This window comes from Anopheles moucheti, chromosome 3, assembly GCF_943734755.1.
Source record: "Anopheles moucheti chromosome 3, idAnoMoucSN_F20_07, whole genome shotgun sequence".
In the NCBI taxonomy this organism is placed as follows: Eukaryota; Metazoa; Arthropoda; class Insecta; order Diptera; family Culicidae; genus Anopheles; species Anopheles moucheti.
Window position 1 is genome coordinate 1,560,250 of NC_069141.1, and position 15,332 is coordinate 1,575,581.

A 15,332-nucleotide genomic window follows, 5' to 3' on the forward strand; every position below is an offset into this window, starting at 1 on the left:
GAGCGTAGTGTTTTTTATTGACACTACACCACATTATTTATTACATTTTATTACACCACATTAAACTAGATTTCGTACAAAACACAACCATTCAACCACACACGATGGTTATTCTTTTACAAAACTTTCAAACTCACCCAGCCACCCGGAGACACATACTCACACACACGCATATTTTCTATTTTTCATTCCATTTGCCATCTTCATCACCCGAAAAAATACTTCTATATTCCTTAGCAACGACCTTTGTTAGGTGCATGAGATTTGCACCCGCACACACACACACACACACACGCACGTACACTTCGTGGTGGGGGAAAATGAAACGATAATAAATATAATTGCCTTTCAGCTTCAGACAAACCAACCAACCACCCTGGAAAAGAAGGCTGTGAACTGTCACCCCCCCACCCTAACCAAACGACACACACTAATTTAAACAAGCGCAGCAGAAGACAGCGACGTCGAAAGTGCACATAGAAAGGCCGTGTTCTGCTGCGACGCCATTATCATCGTTAACCACCCTGGGATTTTGTTTTGTCATTTTACACAGCGGTACATATCTCAGGAATTACTTTTCACGTGGGGGCACATTGCAAACCGATCATACGGGGGAAAAAGGACGGTGAAATCATTACCCACCCATGTTCACCGCACATTCAATTTCGTACAAATGGTACCTCAGAAGGGGAACACACACGCGGCAGAATACCGGAATGTTGTTGTGGATGATTTTAACTATTACACAATGTAGTTTACAGCCCAAAGGTGGCAAAAATCTTTTTTTTTTGCTATGCGATTTCGCTTCCGCGACGTTTCTTTTTTGCTCTCGCATGCGTCTGTCAAACCCGTTTGCAAAGGACTAAAACCTCTCTACTGTATCAACTTAGCAGCAAAGCAGCAAAATGTTTGACCATTCGCAGCAAAATCTGCTTTGCTCGCTCACTTTCTCATTCTCTCTTTCGCATGTTGAAAAAATGCATCGCTTCTACACACACTACCAAACCTTGGCAACGAAGCGCGTGCACAATTGTAGTGGTGTTGACGCGCTTACTCGTCACCAACACTACACAACCATCACGCGTAACTTTATTCTATGTGGAAAGGGATTCTAATGTTCAGAGTACATCCTATCACGCTGATAAAACATGTAGTTTTTCTATCAACAATTCACAAAACAACTAAATAAACAATCAATTTTTCTTTGCATAGTAACACTATTCACCGGACTAATGTTGTTTCATTGTGTTGGTAGGGCACGCATCGGTATCATACACCGTTATCTCCTCAATCCGAAGCCGGTACAACAAATCGTCAAAAACTTGCCCGCACTAAACTCACACACGTACACATCCCGCAAGCATAAAAGAGCATAAGCGCGTCGCCTGCTTGCTAAGGTGTTACCTTATGAAATGTGTGTTGGTAATGTCTTTCCCTTTGGTAGCGTCTTTATCACATTCTTTCGCAAACAGTGTGTGTTTGTGACCGAAAGAGAAAGAAAGCTTCAAATCTCCGGTACGCACGCACACCAACATTAATCGTACTGTGTCCGTACTACTGCACTGCACAAACGAACACATGCGCAAAACGACCATACACATGCCGACCATTCAACCCGTCGCCGGTTTTCTTATTGACTGACTGGCCGGCGGTGTGTTGTGTGTATACATATTCAACATAGATTGTCAGCTACTTCTCCACATACTTCCCCGGTAACACCACTTCACCCATGTACTATCTTTTCACACCCGCATTGAGATTGGGATCCCGCGTACCGAAACACTTTTTTGGCTAAAAGATGTACTGCAAAAAGTTGTCTTTTTGCCACCTTTACCTTTTTCTTACAGATGGACGAGACAGCACGCATACACATGCAGCCGTATGACAAACCATCATCGGGAAGGTGGCGGCGGCAAGGCAGCAACAGAGAGACAGGCCCATAGGTAATTAGAGAATTGGAATAAGTGCTTTCAGCTGAACATCGATTGGGAACGCGCGTTCGGGGAGCAGAGAGTCAGCAGAATTCGTACTCTCGCCCAGGGCTGTTCTCTATGTAGAAACCAAAGAATCGTATTCTTTTGCAGCTCGCATTAAACGTCAACTGTGACAGATAAATATATGTGATGTGATAAACGTCATCAACCCTCTGCGTATACTTCAGTACACTTGGAATTAACTGAGTATCCATTCAGCTATTCGAATCGCGACATTACACCCAACCGAGAACCAATCGATTCCAAAACTGACCTCTGCAAAGTTGCGTTCGGTTCCTTGGCTTGCACAGGAAAACCTTTCCGCTAGCGCTCCTGAGCGGCCGCGGATAACTTCGCATGTAGCTACCACCACACACAACAATAAAGCAGCACAGTAGGCAATTATTCAAGTTCCTGTTTTGCTTACACACCTCGAACACAGCTTCATGGCAGCCAACATAAAGAAAAGGTGAATAGAAAAGGCAATCGCGGTGGCAAACAAGCACACCGCTTGCTTGCTGCTGTCACTATGCTTGTGAGTATTGCAAGTGTCTTCCTGTTGTACAGCACACACAGCCGGCCGGTATTGAAAGCAGCAGTGTTAAAAACGCAGATGGCCTTGTAATTGCTATCGTCGACGGCACAAGTCGGCCATCTTTATGTGTGTTTAGGTAGAATTAACGCTTGCTGACGTCTGATGTCAAAAAAGAGGTTGTACACAGATTATGTTTACAAGGGTGGTAGCTAACAATATTCATATGCTTCATATTTATACTGCGTATTTTCTAATACTTTGGTTGACCCTAATTTATTTCGGCAGAACACCTATTTTAAAAGCACACAACAATAATGTATTTGTGATCCAACCTGGCATCACAGCAGTAAAATATAGTCAACAGAGAATAAAGAAGAGTACATGGGAAACAAATCCTAGCGCCTGGATGTTCTCCATCAACCACCAAGTTGTACTAGTTGTATAATAGATTACTAGATCTTATGTTTACCAGGTAGTTCATATTATGCACGCATATTAAGCAGTAAATACAAATTAAGGGATTGGTCACAGCTTTGCCGCATCCACACCTGCCGCATGCATGGAATTGGACGTGTATTACAGCAAGTTCCGAACAGCATCGAATCTTCGTGGATAAGGTTCACAAATCACAAGTTTTCTATGTTAAAAGTACAACTATTCTCACTTTACTTCTCGTTAGAAGTTAAACAAACTCTAAACTACAGTAAAGAAGTATAGATTGTTTACCAATCTCATGTCTCATATTTTGTTACTGTATTTGAATCAACCCAGCCTGTTGTCTTTTGTCTACCAGAGTGGTATACCTGAAACGACAATTCGGAATCCCTCGGGCATTCTGTACCCATCTTACAAGTGCATCTGTATAGGTGTGATCATTACTCGCGCGCGGGTCGATCCGCTCATCACATGGCACGCGCGCATGCTTTGCGGTTATGCTAACCATTCTCTTGTCTATATGTTTGAGTATGTGTTAGCATATGTAAAAGATTTGGCAAATAAAAACATAAAACTACCACTCGGTTCATCGCTTTTGCTCCATTTCGATGCCCCGTTCAGGTAGTATTCGGGCAAACAAAATAAAAAATGGTAGCTTTTAATACACCATCGTAGAATGTACACATTGTAGTACAACTGCATCGTTAAACGACTTTAAGTGCAAACTGGACGTGTTAATTTTGCAACAATGAATGCAATATTTGCATAAGCTATAATCAACCAATAATACCCAGTGGCAAACAACGGACGATTTCGGACGAAGCCAATTATGCCCGTGTACCAGGAAGAAGCGTCTAGAAAAAGGGTAGTCTTTTCTGATCGGGTTCCCCCCCACACAAGACAACTCACCACGATGAAAAATAAGACAAAAATCTCACAGTGCGCTTGAACTGCTGCTGTTGGAGCAGTAGGAAGAAGGTAATTGCAAACAAGAGAGGGAAGAAGACAAAATCGAGCAGAATAAACCAAAGCGGACAAACAGCGGACACACACTGCAAAGCGGAGCGCGAATGAATATGAGCAAGAAACGTGGAGACATAAATGGACACTACTAAGGAAGCCCCGAATCCAGTGGACAGATGATGTGCATTAACATGAGCGTAAGCGGGAGATAAAACCAATTTCGAGTCCCCGGCCCGTTTGCTGCACGTAGGTGAAACGCGGATGACGTTAGTCCAAATAACAAAAAAAGCAGCAGCCGCAAAATGAGGGTGAGAGACGACCAAACGGAAACGTCAAATGTACAGACGCACAGCAGCACCCCAGGTACACACAAGAAAAAGGCATATCGACTTATATACAACTACATATCGAACACCGACTAAATTCACACTGTCGAGTCATTAATGCGGGCCCTTCTTTGCTACACTCGGTGTAGTGTAGGAATTATGTGCAAAATTTGCGGATTTAGAGCAGAAAAAAAATCAAATTTAGCACCTATTTTTGTATTAAAATGACTTGGTGGACTTGCTCTCAACCAGCTATAACATTCTAAGCCATATTCTGATAAGAATGAACGGTTAATTTTATTCCATATAAAAGTAATTGTTCATGTACTCCTAAACCTATTGTTAAAACTATAAAGAGCAATGATATACTCTTAACAACCACCCTGCATTGAAGAACTGAAGTGAATTTGTGCAAGATAGTTATTAAATTAAAGTTTAATGTTTATTAACTAATTCGTCCACCGAGAACGGTTTAACGAGGATCGTTGTTTGGAGTTACAATAAACGCAAAGAAATTTTAAATTGGGACTTGGACATCGTGAAATCAAACTGATTGTATCGCCTAATCATGGCTTTAAGTGGCGCGTTAGTACCGTAGAATACTGTGTTAGCGCGAGTTTCCTGCAACATTTAGCGGTGTCTAGATACCGAACGCGGGACAGCAAACGAAATCCTACTTACTAGCCAGGGATCATCTATGGTTCCTAGTAGTAGTCCTGCAATAAAGATGACCTGAGCCCAAAAGCCCAAAAAAAGGCAACGCTGTTTTTAGGGTGGTAGCAATGATCCGTCTGCCCATCCTAGCTTTCTTATGGCGTATTGTGTGAATCTTTTCTGTATTGTCTCAAGTCTTCTTATAGATAGTATACGGACAAATCACAATTGAACAGTATTCCAACAACGGGCGAATCAACGAACTAAACAGAGATTTTAGACAATGTGAGTCATTAAAGTCCCTTGTCGATTTTGACAATAGACCTAATGTTCTTTTTGCGTGGTTAACAACGTTGTCATAGTGATGTTGGAAGTCAGCTTATTGTCAATCAAAACGCCTAGGTCACGCATTTCTTTGGTTCCTGTTATACTGACTCCGTTTATCTGATAGTCGTACCTCACAGGCGAGCGCGCCCGAGTGAAAGACATCACAAAGCACTTTTCCGCTCAAACCGTCCATGAGTTCTGTACGGTTAAAATCAGGTTAAAATCAGTAACAGCATGCTGTAGTCTCTCACAATCGTCGGCAGTTTTTACAAGCAAAATCAATTGCACGTCATCGACATATAGAAGGTAGGCATCGTCAGGTAACACAGAACACAGTATGCATGCGCATAAGGAAGTAATACCCCTGTAACTGGTAGCGCGATGCTTGTCCCCTTTCTTATACAACGGTACCATCTATGATGTTTTCCAAATCGCAGGAACAATCGCATTTTCGATGGACATTTTGAATATTCGTAGAAGTATTGGACAAAGAGCATCTGCACAAGATTTTAATACTACTACAAGTATGCCATCTGGACCTGGTTTGTTAGAAGATTTGATGATCGCACTTTTGATCTGACGCTTCCCATCAGGTTCAGCACAGACATGTCCCGAACGATTTTCGACACTTGTTAAACCTACTAGCGCGATCTATGTGTTAGGTCAAACAATAATCTGCCGACCTGTTAAAAGTGATACAATTCAATCGATAAAATTGACTTACCTTTCGAGTAGCTGCCTGAATCATATCATGTAATAGAAGGTACAGAGACGGAACCCGCACGGAGGTTATTCGATCACCATATTCCCCCGCACCATCTTGAGTCCCACACACAACAGTCATATAATTCACACGATTTATTCGTGCTTCGTGTGTGTTACACATACGGTTACTAATTCTCTTCCATAACAAAAAAAACACACAATCGAGACGTGGCCAACACGACGAACACACCGAAATGCGAAATCATCATCTACATGAAGGAAAGGTGTAGTGATCCGCTGAGATGGCGGCAATCCATCCCTTACACCCAACAGCACACAGCACAGCAGCCGTCTTCCACAACATGACATGTCATTCGATTTTGTCACTCTCAGCTTTTGCTTATTGCCTTGCGCTCCGCTCCGCAAATATGGAGATGTCGTCGGGGCGTCGTCTTTGGTTTGTTTTTATTCTTCTTCTTCGGCTTCACACTACACACTACCACATCAGCAACAGCACCAGCAGCAGCAAACCCTTTTTATTACGCTTGTTTCAACTTCAACACGAGTGTGTGGCACAGTGTGACAGCAGCACAATTGATCATTGATTTAGTGCTCTCTCGCTCTTGTGCGCGTATCATATGTGCGTACTCTCGCGCCGATGCCGATCGTTGCCGCCTCATCATCATCGCCATCGTGTATTCGTCCCGTCATCTTTAAATGCTATTACTATATGACAGATTTCACATCATATTCATTATTGAAATGAAAATAATGAATTTAAGTTCTTAAAACACATTCACATCACATTGAATAACGTTCCTGCTTTAGACTCAAATTTTATCTTCTCACCATTAGCGAGTTAGAGACGTGACGATTTAAATTGATAAAAGTAGCTGAACACCTCCGTTTAAGCTAACTAAATTAGCTATTCTTTCAACCTAACTAGCTTCACTTTGCACTCAATCAAGTCCCTTATCTACCATCTTTTCGCTTCATATTCAAGCAGGAAAGAAAATAAAACGTACGAGAGAAAACAACAAACCGGTATGCGCACTCAAACTAAAGCGTTCCGATACATGCAGGTGTACTACAGGAGCTGGAACACCTACTAGTCAGGGAGGGCAAAGCTTTGGAGACCGCCACGATGAATCTTTTTGCTCTACAAATTTACACAATAGGTAAAAAGAACAGTGGCTCACACAATAGGTAAAAAGACAAAATAAGATCACATTAACAACAACAGAATTGTTATGCTGCACCTAGAAGAAGCAGTTGCCGGAGTTTTTCTTCGTTTCTTCCCTCTCTAGCTTCGCGTATCATTTGATTTGCTTATTCCCCACAGCGCGTCGCTATAAGCAATACGCCGGTAATGAACAGAAGAGTGCGCGTGTGTGCGTGTATGGTAAGACTATTGTGAGGTGAATTTGAACCGCAGTGAAACGTGAGACAGATAAGACAAATCTCATTTCATCTCATCATCTACCGTGAACGTGTAAAGGTGTAAGGCAAATTATGGGGTTTCGAACGTTATGGGGGATGCATCGAAAAACATTTTACGTTCGAAATAAAAAAAATCTATTTTGGTACTGTAACTAATCAACGAACGATTATTGTATTTCAGTCAGTCGAGATACCTGATATTCGCAAATAGATCGACACTGAAATTCGATAGATAACTGAGATTATAGTACCAATTTCATGCATAAAAAGGAAGACATGATTGAGAAGCCTTGTATTTCGATGCAATAAATTTGGTTTAGTTTCTGTTAATCTATTTTTTTCATTCAAAAAATCACTTGCAAAAAGTGGCATTCTAAATTTCTCAATTAAACAAAACAATTTAATAAGCACATTTCCCAATTTTACTAAATTCTATACCTACAGCAAATAGTGCTGTTTGTAGAGATGCAATATTCACATACTCGACATCTCGACAATATTCGAAACGACAACATCTCGATCGAGAATCGTTTGCCATTTCGAAAAACACTCGCTGTAATACCGACGTCTCATTTGTTCGCCAACTCTTTCTCACGATGACGACTTCTGCCCTGTTCCTCTTCTGAGCACACACCTTTAATTCTTCAGCGTTTTTGTTGTTTTACTTCTTCTTTGCGTGCCGCACACTCTCTAGATGCTTTCTTTTCCGCTTTTTGCTGTTCAATTCTTTAGTCTAATCGCCTATAATATTCCCATTGAATTCTATAGAGACGTTCAGTAGTTCAGTTGAAACTACATCACTTTCCGGTGCTCTCACTCTCTCTCTCAGCGTCAGCCGCGATCAATTTATGTCCGGATTTTTCTTCTTCTTCATTTCGCGATGCGGGTGCAACAGGAAAGCAAGCGCGAAGAAGGGAGCGGATAGATGGCGACCCTTTTTAGAGCATTAACGCAACACACCACCACCACACTCTTAATTGCAATTGAAGCGAAATGTTCATTCCTCGCGCACAAAAATCGAATTGATGCGGAAAAGCCACCATCTTTGATGGTCCAACACTACTGTTTCGACTGGATTCGAAATTGGAGAAATGTTTGATGACATTAAGAAAAAAACCAATGCGCTTTGTTTCCGAAAATATTGCATGGGAATTATTAGTTTTGAGTTTACAATTTATCAACTCTCTTTTTTACGCACAATTGTAAAAATCTATACCTATTGAAAAGGAAATTTTATCATGTACGTAGCAATAGGCAATGGACGAACAATGATTTGCAGGGTTTTATGCGAAAAATTTATTTGCAGACAGATTTTCCTAATTTGCCTACAACACAAAGCTTCCGGGGATTTAGTTTACGAACACACGCACGCACACATGCGCGCTCATAAGTTGGGCTTCTTTCCTACGTTTATTGTTACGCGGCGCAACATTTTCTTCTTCATCGGGAAATAGAATAATGGAGGAACAAGAAAATCATTTACCCACTCGTGTAGTAAAAGGTTGAATTGCAGTGGGTGGTAAAAAAGGGGAGGAAGCTTGAAACGAAGAGCTGAAAATCGTAGCAAGCACTTGGACGGGGCTTCCGCGCGATGATGTTGGACGACAACGCGACAAAGATTAGTACGAAAAAGAACACAGCAACCTATGCTTTTATGTTTTTCTTGTTCTTCCTCCAGAGCTCACATTCACTCATCGCTCACTACACACACATGCACAGTACACAGGGGTACAACGCACTTTCGTTTGCTTCATTCTCATCCAGAGACGGCGTCTTCCATCGCGATTGGCATTCATTATGTTTGGTTTCGATCGATGAAGAAATATCAGCCGTACTGTAGAATTAATTACAAAGCACGGCACATTTCCACGTTTTGGTGGAGAAGAAAAGAATGCGGCCTAGAGATGGCGTTGTGTGAGCATATACAGCACACACACACATACACCAAAAATCCGATCCTTCTCATCGTTTTTTTTTGTTAGCCACCACCAAAGGACCACCAAATTGGTGTTAACCACCAATTCACCACCAAAGGACAAATCTCACCCTGCAGTACGGCCTATCATCACGCGAATGGAAAACCAAAAGAAAAAAATCGATCACTGCTCACGCACCACTTTCATCACACTTTTTACGTTGTCGTTCTACTTCGCACGGGAAGCACAATTCACAAATTCTGTTGGTCCATTGACCGGACGGACAAACAAAAACACTTTTAAAAGATAAAACTGCACGAAATCAGTGTTGTGTGTGTGACAGAACACGCGCCGGCAACAACAATTTTCCTGCTAGGGACACAACACGCACGCACCGCAGAGGCGATCCTCACCATTAAAAAACACCTCCATTTTGTTTCTTCTCATCGATACGATTTTTATCTGCCCTCTCGCTGAACACTGGCTTCTCACACTGTGGGGCGCTGCTGTGCTGCTGCTGCTCTAGCTTCTTCCTGCGGTGTGTGATTGTGTGTGTGTGAGTGCTGCTTTTCTCTTTCTCATCGCATCCCCACACAAATGGATAGACAGAGACGGACGATACGCTGTTTCGTATACTTCTGCGTGTGTGTGTTTCAATATGCTTACTCTTCGTTTTCTTCGCCACGAGAATTTGACAAATTTGAAAAATTTTCAGCTATTCTGCCGGATTGAACACTTTTTCTTCAACCATCCTTATGAACCAACACTACTAGCCAATTATAGACCAACTTCACGAACTGCTATTAATTAGAATATTTGATTTTCCCAACTTTACTACCAACACACACCGCCACTGCTAAACTAACACGCGCTTGCTATGCCTGCTGCAGGGGGGAAGGGCAGTTTCACATTCTTTTCCACGACCTGTGTGTAATTTCGCACTGAAAACTCACCCTTTTACTGCTTGTGCGGTAAAAGCCCTCACGTGGCTAGACGGTTTGTGTATTGTTCGCCGCACACGTAACTATAGGCCACCGATTGCCCAAAAACACACCCGATGAAAAGTCGTGCAGTGAAAAACTGTCCTGCTCCGTTGTGCTACCGACAGACACGAGCGTTCACCTCGACCGGAGCGTGAACCGACTAGTGAGGAATGATGATGTGCGCGTCGCGAAAACTTGCCCGATGTATCGTTTTGCTGTTTGCGGTGCGGTGTGTGCGTGTGGTGTATGTTACATGTTTGCAACGCTGTTGTACACACGCACACTAGCGCAACAGTTTCAACGCTCAAGTAATGAACACGGTGGTATACATTGAGACACAGTTTAAACGCATTTCGGCGGTTGTGTTTTTTATATTTATCTATTATTGCTCATGTCTGGCTATTTTTTTCGGCGGTTGTACCTTTTCTGCATCATCTTCCTCGTCCGTATTATTACCGTCATCAATGTCCTCTTCCCGTATGGATCCTTCCACCTCATTATCATCTTCATTGACATCCTCTTCCAGCTCCGAATCAGAATAATCGTCGCTATCCTCAGCGGGCTTTATGCGTCGTGCAATAACTACACCCGCCTTGCCGAACCTTCGTCCTTCAGCGGAAAGCAATATCCGGTTGGGAATTCCTCGAATCGATTCCTTCGATTGTTCTTCACTCAGGCCAAAGATTAACCCACTGAAAATGAGAGTACAATTCCATACATTTACTACGAACGTCGTTTTAACCTCTTCCATTACTTACAGGTTCGCTACATCGTACGGACTTCTCAGCTGGAACGGATTCCTTGCCTCACTGGAAATCAACACGTTTTTGGATTTTCCGTATGAATGATACCGATGAGCACGGGCGATTGTGGCTTTCCGTTCGCTCGAGTCCACTATTGCCGGAGCGTACTTCAGCTCAAATGCAATATTTCGATCGACAGCTAGGTAGTAAAATTTGCGCATCATTCGCATACGGATAGTACCGCCGTTATACGTCACGATGTCACAAGCCATCGTTTGGCAAGCGTATTGAAAACTGGATTCGCTTGTTGGCAAGGCGGCTATCACGTTATAACTGCGAATATTAGTTGATCTGTTTAGCGCCAACGACACGGACGCTTCGGAAAAGATTACAGTTAACCGGTTGAGAAGACGAATTTGTCCCCCAAAAGAAGCCTGTGGATAAGAAAGAAGGGATTGCTTTCGTTAGCAATGATTGATCCGCTTCCAAAGGTACCCGCCTGTGCTCTCACCTTTAAAGCTTTCAAGCAATATGCTTTCGGGACAACGTCATGTTTGTTGGAGGCTCCTTCACCTTTAGTAACGTCCATCCTTTGTTCGATGGCCACATTGCGATATCCTACTGTACAATTGCAAACCGGAAGTATAATTACATTAAAGTAGATGAAATGACGTATTCTAAACACATACACTCTACCGCTTCACGTATGATTGGTTCTAGATCTGCCGTTCTAGCCTCTGGAATGCACAGATCGGAAAAGCCGGTAAAGTTGTTCATCGTGCGAACGCTTCCAATCGCCCGTGCTTATGCTGTATGTAAACAAAAACCTTTTCTGGGACGCACGTGGATCATCAGCTGCTCGAATGTCACCGAAATTGGCCATTCGAGCAGTGTCGGATGAAATAATTCGAGTTGATGCTACAAAATTTGAATCTCTGCCCCTCTTAAGGTCGGTTACAAAATATCAGTAACTAAAAGAAATGTAAATACTTTTGAAACCTATCATGTAATTTTAAACGTAATCCTGTTTATTGCAAGTTATTATTAACGTTATCAAAACATCTTCATCATTCTTCGTCGTCTTTAAATTGACTCAAGGTAAATGGCTCACACAGGCACTTCGCGTCACGCATCATTGAAGATAAGTTGAACTATTTTCATGGTTAACCATATTAGAAAGCATGAAGTCAGTAAGTTTTTAAATAACGTACAATAATAGACTGATTTTTACACGAATTATTCCTACCGACTGACAATAACCGCTGACCATGAAAGGAGGAGTATAAAAACGGCTTACTTGCAATAACTTCTTCACTTCATTCAGAGCATCGTATAGAAGCAGTTCACTTTAGATATTAACAAAGATGAAGGTAATTCATAACTCTCAGTTGTGGTTGGAATATTACTTATAACAAAAATTTTAACTGTTCTTTTTATAAAGCACTCCGTCGCATTTGCTCTACTGGCGTTAACCGCTGTCTCCAGTGGATCTTATCTGCCAGCTGTGCAGTCGGTTCTTCCATACTCCTACAACTCTGGACTCAACGGCCTGGGTCTGAATGGATATGATGGTCTGGGTCACTACTCTGGACTCGCTGGACTGGGATACTCTTCCGTGTTGGATCATGGACTGTCCTACCCGTACTCAGCCGCCCTTCCATACTCTGTCTACAATAATGTTCTGTATGGAGGATCTTACGGTGCCAAGTACGGCCCCACTGTGTTCCATTCTAACGTCAACACACTGAAGGCGGTCAACCCATTGGGTCTTTATGAAGGATACTATGGAGCCAGGTACGCTCCCACTGTGGTCCAGGCTAATGTCAACACACTGAAGGCTGTTAATCCGCTGGGTCTGTATGGAGGATACGGTGTCGAACACGGATATGGCTACGGATACAACAACTACCTCCCAGTTCAAGCCCATGCTGCGAAGTACGTTGCTGCCAACCCGGGAGCTGTCCATGTGGCTCCTCTGCCAGGACATCTAGTCAACCAGAAGTCGATTGTTGCTTAATGGATTGAAGCGTGTAAGAGTTCTAATAAAGAAATGGATCATAAACATATATTAATTATTGCAAATTTTCTAAGGAATGTTGATTGGTTACAATAATTAAGAGGCGATTGTAGTTTCAACTGTAGAAACTCAAAGCCTCTATAAATAAACGAAAAAAGTTATAATAATTGCTATTGAATGATACCATTCAAGTTACTGATATAAGCATAATACCGATGGAATACCACTTTAGCATAATCTCCAATATTAGATGAACTTGACTAACTCTCATAAATTGTCTTAAATGAAGAAATAACAAACAAATTAGCTTCCTAGTATCGAAAGTATCTCAAACGTAGATTCAGACATTCCCATCGAATGTACTGAAAACTTTTTCTAAATATAATAGTAACAACTAACTCTAAATTCTTCATTGAGATTTGAAAATGGAACGAACATAGAATGTAACTATAAATAACGATAACTTATAGAAGATAAATTAACGAACTTATTGAGGAATTGTATAAGTTAGAACTTCTAATTTTTTTAATTTGAGATTTCATGTAATCGGGATAATTTGCCCGGAAATGAGTTCCGACGACGAAACCCCAAAGGCCACAACCATTATACGAGCATTACAATCTGATTTTTTTTGTGAAAAATATCGTATAATATAATATAAGCCTACGATTACGTTACTAAACGATAGAATTTTTTTATAAGCTTTGGGCTTTATTTACAAATTCTTTTCGTGTCACATTGATATGCTTAGGCAACAATCGACTTCTGGTTGACTAGATGTCCTGGCAGAGGAGCCACATGTACGGCTCCCGGGTTGGCGGCAACGTACTTCGCAGCATGGGCCTGTACTGGGAGGTAGTTCTTGTATCCGTAGCCATATCCGTGACCCAAACCATATCCGTGTTCCACTCCGTATCCTCCATACAGACCCAGCGGACTAACAGTCTTGAGTGTGTTGACGTTAGCCTGGACCACAGTGGGAGCGTACTTGGCACCGTAGTATCCTCCATACAGACCCAGCGGATTAACAGTCTTCAGCGTGTTGACGTTGGCCTGGACCGTAGTGGGAGCGTACTTGGCACCGTAGTATCCTCCATAGAGACCGTTGTTGTAGACAGAGTATGGAAGGGCGGCCGAGTACGGGTAGGACAGTCCGTGATCCAACACGGAGGAGTATCCCAGTCCAGCCAGTCCAGAGTAGTGACCCAGACCATCATACCCGTTTAGACCCAGACCGTTGAGTCCAGAGTTGTAGGAGTACGGAAGAACCGACTGCACAGCTGGCAAATAAGATCCATTGGAGACAGCGGCCAAAGCCAGGACGGCGATCGCGATGAATCCCTAGATAACATTTCCACCACATTTGTATCAATAAATACGACAAAAGCTCGGGTTTAACTCACCTTCATGTTTACAGTTGAGTGCTTCTTCGATCGATTGGATCTGATCGCGAAAACGTTGCAAGTGAACTGTGATCGTATGACCCAAATATCGTCTGCTTTTATAACAAACTCCAAGCGACACATTTTCCGGTCAAAAGACCTTGGCGCAGGAGTTTTCCTTTCGTTTTACACTTCCGGTAGATGGCGTTATAAAAGATGCGACGGCTGATGTTATCGGCATCAGTATTCGTACAGCGCTTCTATCAACACATTCTACAAAATCAATCAAAATGAAGGTAAGCGTCGTGGGGAATTCAGATCTAATTGTTCAAATCGCTTCTACAACTATCCTCTCCTGCGTTCCAGTTCTTTATCGCAATCATGGCTGTGGCGTTGGTCGCTGTGTCCGAGGCGTCCTACCTCTCATACGATGATGATCTGTCCTACCAGAGCTATGGCTATGGACTTCCCCTGTCGAAGGTGGTCGTCGGATCTTCGTACGGTCTGCCAGCAGCTGTGGACAAGTACGCCTACCCATCGTTGTACAGTTCCTATCCGACAGTGAAGAAGGTGGTCGAATACCCATCGGTTGCTCCGGTATTGGCCACCAAGCTCGTTGATAACAGCTACGGACTGGGATACAACAAGCTGGTCGCTCCGGTAGTCGCCACCAAGGTCGTTGATAACAGCTACGGACTGGGATACAACAAGCTGGTTGCTCCGGTCCTTGCCAGCGGATACGGTCTCGGATACAACAAGCTGGTCGCCCCGGTTGTCGCCACCAAAGTCGTCGATAATGGACTGTTGAACTATGGCGGCTATGGACTGGGATACAACAACAACCTTCAATCTTCGAAGTATGTTCTTTAAACCCTAAACAATACTAATCTCTCGATCTCTACACCGAATACAAGCAGAGCAACTGTTTGTGGG

At 42.6% G+C, this 15,332-nt stretch overlaps 5 protein-coding genes across 21 annotated transcripts in view; 2 read left to right on the forward strand and 3 right to left on the reverse strand.

Annotated features, from left to right (window-relative positions):
* The window catches only part of LOC128300661 (uncharacterized), a 61,834-nt gene extending 51,426 nt beyond the window's left edge, over positions 1 to 10,408 (reverse strand). For 3 of the 16 annotated variants that reach the window (XM_053036811.1, XM_053036810.1, XM_053036795.1), the window contains exon 1: positions 10,228 to 10,408. The gene's annotated coding sequence lies outside the window, so the exon portion shown is untranslated. Of the gene's footprint in view, positions 1 to 137; positions 196 to 642; positions 886 to 5,937; positions 6,640 to 9,404; positions 9,636 to 9,687; positions 9,761 to 9,940; positions 10,118 to 10,140 lie in introns of those variants that run through there. The other 13 variants (XM_053036796.1, XM_053036799.1, XM_053036801.1 and 10 more) reach the window with 10 other exon arrangements.
* Positions 10,409 to 10,617: 209 nt separating this feature from the next.
* Positions 10,618 to 11,822, reverse strand: LOC128304123 (ribonuclease P protein subunit p30). Of its 2 annotated transcripts, none has more exons than XM_053041263.1 (4): positions 11,690 to 11,822; positions 11,512 to 11,621; positions 11,016 to 11,434; positions 10,618 to 10,949 (listed from the first exon to the last, which is right to left on the reverse strand). In XM_053041263.1, the coding sequence occupies exons 1-4, from the start codon at positions 11,775 to 11,777 to the stop codon at positions 10,640 to 10,642; spliced, it is 927 nt and encodes a 308-aa protein (XP_052897223.1). In that variant the 5' UTR covers positions 11,778 to 11,822; the 3' UTR covers positions 10,618 to 10,639. The 2 variants fall into 2 exon arrangements, with proteins under 2 accessions (XP_052897223.1, XP_052897224.1); XM_053041264.1 differs by having other exon boundaries at positions 11,512 to 11,618; positions 11,690 to 11,790.
* A 542-nt stretch (positions 11,823 to 12,364) lies between these two features.
* Positions 12,365 to 13,017, forward strand: LOC128305709 (uncharacterized). The gene is made up of 3 exons (XM_053043289.1): positions 12,365 to 12,370; positions 12,442 to 12,707; positions 12,795 to 13,017. The coding sequence occupies exons 1-3, from the start codon at positions 12,365 to 12,367 to the stop codon at positions 13,015 to 13,017; spliced, it is 495 nt and encodes a 164-aa protein (XP_052899249.1).
* A 747-nt stretch (positions 13,018 to 13,764) lies between these two features.
* On the reverse strand, positions 13,765 to 14,732 carry LOC128304094 (uncharacterized). Its single transcript, XM_053041228.1, has 2 exons — positions 14,421 to 14,732; positions 13,765 to 14,358 (listed from the first exon to the last, which is right to left on the reverse strand). Exons 1-2 carry the CDS (start codon positions 14,541 to 14,543, stop codon positions 13,765 to 13,767), a joined length of 717 nt encoding a protein of 238 aa, XP_052897188.1. The 5' UTR covers positions 14,544 to 14,732.
* Positions 14,546 to 15,269, forward strand: LOC128305710 (uncharacterized; the record flags this gene model as incomplete). Its single annotated transcript, XM_053043290.1, has 2 exons — positions 14,546 to 14,695; positions 14,766 to 15,269. Coding segments are annotated over 2 exons (654 nt in total), but the record flags the coding sequence as incomplete, so codon positions are not given.
* Positions 15,270 to 15,332: the final 63 nt, after the last annotated feature.